This window comes from Anopheles merus, unplaced genomic scaffold (assembly GCF_017562075.2).
Source record: "Anopheles merus strain MAF unplaced genomic scaffold, AmerM5.1 LNR4000017, whole genome shotgun sequence".
Lineage (NCBI taxonomy): Eukaryota > Metazoa > Arthropoda > Insecta > Diptera > Culicidae > Anopheles > Anopheles merus.
Window position 1 is genome coordinate 248186 of NW_024427597.1, and position 5729 is coordinate 253914.

The window sequence follows — 5729 nt, forward strand, 5'->3', positions numbered from 1 at the left end:
TTTTATATCGCTGATTCCTAGTCTAAAAAACTTTCTTCTAAATCATTAGTACTTGCTCGGTGAATATTTATCATTTTAGAATCGCAAGGATAACTGAAACTACTAGACGAGTAAATGATCTTTTTTGCTGATATTTCTATTACTCCGTCTTGCATGATTGCTGTACCGAATTGACAAACATATCCTGATTTTGTCAAAAACCATTCGTTGCGTTGATCATTTTTTAAACAGAAAGCTTTACGAATATGAAGAGTAACTGTTTCTCCACGAAGATGAATAGAAGGAAAAGTAATTTGTTGATTTGTATCGTGCGTATGATATACTTCGCTTTCTGTTATTCTATTTATAGCTTGTTCCAAGCGTAATAGAATAGAGCTCTTTGTAAACTTCTGTAGACAGCAATGTAATGCTGCAAAAAAACAGCATGAAGTGATTATATTGTTCTTCAGGAATTGAGTCCTTGAGAACGACAAATGAACCATAAAACAAAAATGAAGCAAATTATGATCCTTTCCAATGTTTGATGTCAAAAAGTGGACGAAATTTTCTATGGATCTCAGCAGGAAGTTTAATGTTAAGTAAATTAGCTGTAATAAAGTTGATTTGTGCAGGTGTTAATTTTTTTCTTACATCAAACATACCAAACATCCAGGCCATCAGCATTCTTTTTGTTATACCTAAATCTATCAAATGCAGAGAATCTGCCACAATCATTTGTATGATGATGTCAAACTCATCTAAATCCAAAAGAGGTGAATCTAGTTTGTGATGATCACCGTAAGCTCGGTTTTTGAAACCTTCATGTGTTCTATCTGGGCCAGCGGTGTCCGAGTATGCGTTTCTTCCATTGATGTGTTTTCCTTTCGAAGTGCACTTTAAGCAGCCATCTAACGAATTGAAATAAGCAACACCTTTTGAAAAAGAAAAATTGTTATACAAAATTTGTTACCCTAATGCTTTTGAATATTATTTTATTTGAATAGTTACCTTTTATAAAAGCTCTTGGAGGAGAATCGGCGATAATAGCACGTAATTTGATGTTAAACTTCTTGTTTTTTACAACCACACGATTTTTTGTGAGAAAATTAACCTCATCTACAAAAGGTCGGAGAAATTGTTCTATGCTGGCTGGTTTTGTTGCTCCACAATAGATTGAAATTGGCATGACTGGTATTTCCGGCATTCCATGAATGTTAAATAGAATTGGCCAAAATTGTAGATTGTTGCTTTTGGCAATCGGCAATCCGTCTATTGACACGTTCAGTAAAATTGTTTTATCAGCTTCAAAGATTACATCGCTACAAATTAGAAAACATAACGATATGTAATACTTATACATGAGAATGAATTTGTTTACATCCAGAAATATTACCTTAACTCGTTGGTGAAGCAATTTTGAATCCCACGATACCAATACTGTCCACCTTGCACGTTAATAATTTCCGTCCGTCTATTGACACGTTCAGTAAAATTGTTTTATCAGCTTCAAAGATTACATCGCTACAAATTAGAAAACATAATGATATGTAATACATATACATGACAATGAATTTGTTTACATTCAGAAATATTACCTTAACTCGTTGGTGAAGCAATTTTGAATCCCACGATACCAATACTGTCCACCTTGCACGTTAATAATTTCCGAAGAGCGATTGCGGTTGATTTTTAGCAAAGTTCTAGCATCTTTTGGCAATTTGCAAGAACTTACTTTACCGATTATACCCATGACTTCTTCGATGGAATCATATGTTTGATTTGTAGACACCACCCACATTTGCAAAGCTTCTTTTACGGAGAATGGTTCGTTTGATGTTTCTTGTTCCTCGTCAGAGCTTTCGAGATAATCGATTACAGCCTCTTCTTCCTCAGCGTATGCAGTAGTTTCATGATCATCTTCAACATAATCATGTTCCACAAGAAAACTGTCGTGTGAGGATGTAGCACCAACATCTGGCGTATGTGCATTTTCTCTAAAGCAAAATAAACCATGTATAATAAAAAGTACAAGCAAACTTCATGATTTTCATCATACTATTTTCTCTTTCACTGGTATTATTTTCTTCTAGCTGGTCTTGCTCCACTATACGGTTACGGGTACGATACAAATATGAATTGAGCCGAATACGCTTCGAGAATGATTGGTCCATCCTATTTTTGATAAAATCACGGCTAGAAACCACTAGATTATCGCAATAACGCACGCAATTTAACTCATTGGATGTTCTGTATGTTTAGATTTTGTTCATTTGCGCGCGATTGTGGTGTGACAGCAGCGACATAAACACAGACAGTATGGACATGGGAACAACATCAACAATATCAATATTGGCCTTGTGTGGTATAAAACTAAAAAATCTTTTAATTTAGTCTGAATTGTTATAGCCAACCCTTTACCAAACTTTTCCTCAAAGCATTTTTGGAAAAGGTGGGATAAGAGTGGGCAAGATAAATACATCGGATCGGAACTGGCAGCTCCGATTGTTCTAAAGTTTGGTTGGTTAACGACTGAATCGACCACCACAAACCCACGTGGGTTTGAAGTGGTTTTACAGTGGGTTAAGGACGATTTGGTTATTTGGGTAATCCTCAGTTTAGCTTCAAGCAGATAGCAGAATTAATGGCTTTTTTTAAATTAAAGCTTTTACCCAGTTGCATATTATGTTCCTATTATAGAAATGTTGAAGAATTCAAAGAAATGTTATTATCTTTTATGATATAAAACACGAAATAAAATGTACCTTCAACAAATATTTATTACATATTTCATATTACTAATGTGTGAATTAAAGGAACGAAATCGAATGCATCTTCTTGAGCAAGAGGTGCCGCAACTAATTTACATTTTATATCGCTGATTCCTAGTCTAAAAAAACTTTCTTCTAAATCATTAGTACTTGCTCGGTGAATATTTATCATTTTAGAATCGTAAGGATAACTGAAACTACTAGACGAGTAAATGATCTTTTTTGCTGATATTTCTATTACTCCGTCTTGCATGATTGCTGTACCGAATTGACAAACATATCCTGATTTTGTCAAAAACCATTCGTTGCGTTGATCATTTTTTAAACAGAAAGCTTTACGAATATGAAGAGTAACTGTTTCTCCACGAAGATGAATAGAAGGAAAAGTAATTTGTTGATTTGTATCGTGCGTATGATATACTTCGCTTTCTGTTATTCTATTTATAGCTTGTTCCAAGCGTAATAGAATAGAGCTCTTTGTAAACTTCTGTAGACAGCAATGTAATGCTGCAAAAAAACAGCATGAAGTGATTATATTGTTCTTCAGGAATTGAGTCCTTGAGAACGACAAATGAACCATAAAACAAAAATGAAGCAAATTATGATCCTTTCCAATGTTTGATGTCAAAAAGTGGACGAAATTTTCTATGGATCTCAGCAGGAAGTTTAATGTTAAGTAAATTAGCTGTAATAAAGTTGATTTGTGCAGGTGTTAATTTTTTTCTTACATCAAACATACCAAACATCCAGGCCATCAGCATTCTTTTTGTTATACCTAAATCTATCAAATGCAGAGAATCTGCCACAATCATTTGTATGATGATGTCAAACTCATCTAAATCCAAAAGAGGTGAATCTAGTTTGTGATGATCACCGTAAGCTCGGTTTTTGAAACCTTCATGTGTTCTATCTGGGCCAGCGGTGTCCGAGTATGCGTTTCTTCCATTGATGTGTTTTCCTTTCGAAGTGCACTTTAAGCAGCCATCTAACGAATTGAAATAAGCAACACCTTTTGAAAAAGAAAAATTGTTATACAAAATTTGTTACCCTAATGCTTTTGAATATTATTTTATTTGAATAGTTACCTTTTATAAAAGCTCTTGGAGGAGAATCGGCGATAATAGCACGTAATTTGATGTTAAACTTCTTGTTTTTTACAACCACACGATTTTTTGTGAGAAAATTAACCTCATCTACAAAAGGTCGGAGAAATTGTTCTATGCTGGCTGGTTTTGTTGCTCCACAATAGATTGAAATTGGCATGACTGGTATTTCCGGCATTCCATGAATGTTAAATAGAATTGGCCAAAATTGTAGATTGTTGCTTTTGGCAATCGGCAATCCGTCTATTGACACGTTCAGTAAAATTGTTTTATCAGCTTCAAAGATTACATCGCTACAAATTAGAAAACATAACGATATGTAATACTTATACATGAGAATGAATTTGTTTACATCCAGAAATATTACCTTAACTCGTTGGTGAAGCAATTTTGAATCCCACGATACCAATACTGTCCACCTTGCACGTTAATAATTTCCGTCCGTCTATTGACACGTTCAGTAAAATTGTTTTATCAGCTTCAAAGATTACATCGCTACAAATTAGAAAACATAATAATATGTAATACTTATACATGAGAATGAATTTGTTTACATTCAGAAATATTACCTTAACTCGTTGGTGAAGCAATTTTGAATCCCACGATACCAATACTGTCCACCTTGCACGTTAATAATTTCCGAAGAGCGATTGCGGTTGATTTTTAGCAAAGTTCTAGCATCTTTTGGCAATTTGCAAGAACTTACTTTACCGATTATACCCATGACTTCTTCGATGGAATCATATGTTTGATTTGTAGACACCGCCCACATTTGCAAAGCTTCTTTTACGGAGAATGGTTCGTTTGATGTTTCTTGTTCCTCGTCAGAGCTTTCGAGATAATCGATTACAGCCTCTTCTTCCTCAGCGTATGCAGTAGTTTCATGATCATCTTCAACATAATCATGTTCCACAAGAAAACTGTCGTGTGAGGATGTAGCACCAACATCTGGCGTATGTGCATTATCTGTAAAGCAAAATAAACCATGTTTAATAAAGAGTACAAGCAAACTTCATGATTTTCATCATACTATTTTCTCTTTCACTGGTATTATTTTCTTCTAGCTGGTCTTGCTCCACTATACGGTTACGGGTACGATACAAATATGAATTGAGCCGAATACGCTTCGAGAATGATTGGTCCATCCTATTTTTGATAAAATCACGGCTAGAAACCACTAGATTATCGCAATAACGCACGCAATTTAACTCATTGGATGTTCTGTATGTTTAGATTTTGTTCATTTGCGCGCGATTGTGGTGTGACAGCAGCGACATAAACACAGACAGTATGGACATGGGAACAACATCAACAATATCAATATTGGCCTTGTGTGGTATAAAACTAAAAAATCTTTTAATTTAGTCTGAATTGTTATAATAATTGTTTGTAAAATAACTTTAAACAATTTTACCATGTTATATTGAAGAAATGGCTTGATTTATATGTATAAAAGCCCAAAAAACGATTAAACTCTTCAATGTGGTGTTATAAATCTGCTAAATTGGTCTTACGCGCTGTCATTTGCAGCCTGGGGAAGCTGAGCGTACTGAGAAATAAAATAGTCAATAGTCAATAAAAGTTCTAAAAAACTCCCCTACCCGCAAATTTCCGTTAAATGCCTTCTAATCGCCTTATAATCGCCGGCGAATTGAAGGCGATCAGCAGTGCATTTAGCAGTAATTAAATGCCTTTGAAATATGTCATTGAAAAATTTCGCTTTTAATTTGAAATTTGAAATTGCAACTGTCAAAAGAAAACCTTACAAGCGTCTTCGGCACTGCGCTGTTGTAGTGTTCCCAGATATGTGCGTGAGATTCGATAGCACGATTTACGTGTTATGTTCTCTTGCGTTAAGCTCTGAGCTATTTCACTTTAT

The 5729-nt window shown here is 34.7% G+C and overlaps 1 protein-coding gene across 1 annotated transcript; it reads right to left on the bottom strand.

The window, feature by feature from the left end:
* Positions 1-3839: 3839 nt before the first annotated feature.
* LOC121601017 lies at positions 3840-5084 on the bottom strand. The gene is made up of 4 exons (XM_041929805.1): positions 4881-5084; positions 4420-4816; positions 4218-4345; positions 3840-4143 (listed from the first exon to the last, which is right to left on the bottom strand). The coding sequence occupies exons 1-3, from the start codon at positions 4993-4995 to the stop codon at positions 4219-4221; spliced, it is 639 nt and encodes a 212-aa protein (XP_041785739.1). The 5' UTR covers positions 4996-5084; the 3' UTR covers positions 3840-4143; position 4218.
* Positions 5085-5729: the final 645 nt, after the last annotated feature.

What these genes read in the sequence shown, in the direction of transcription:
- LOC121601017 (XM_041929805.1), bottom strand. Translation starts at nt 4,995, where the DNA reads ATGGACCAATCATTCTCGAAGCGTATTCGGCTCAATTCATATTTGTAT. An exon ending in TACCAGTGAAAGAGAAAATA is followed by an intron (nt 4,817 to 4,880) that starts GTATGATGAAAA and finishes TTTGCTTTACAG; the next exon opens with ATAATGCACATACGCCAGAT. An exon ending in TGCTTCACCAACGAGTTAAG is followed by an intron (nt 4,346 to 4,419) that starts GTAATATTTCTG and finishes TCTAATTTGTAG; the next exon opens with CGATGTAATCTTTGAAGCTG.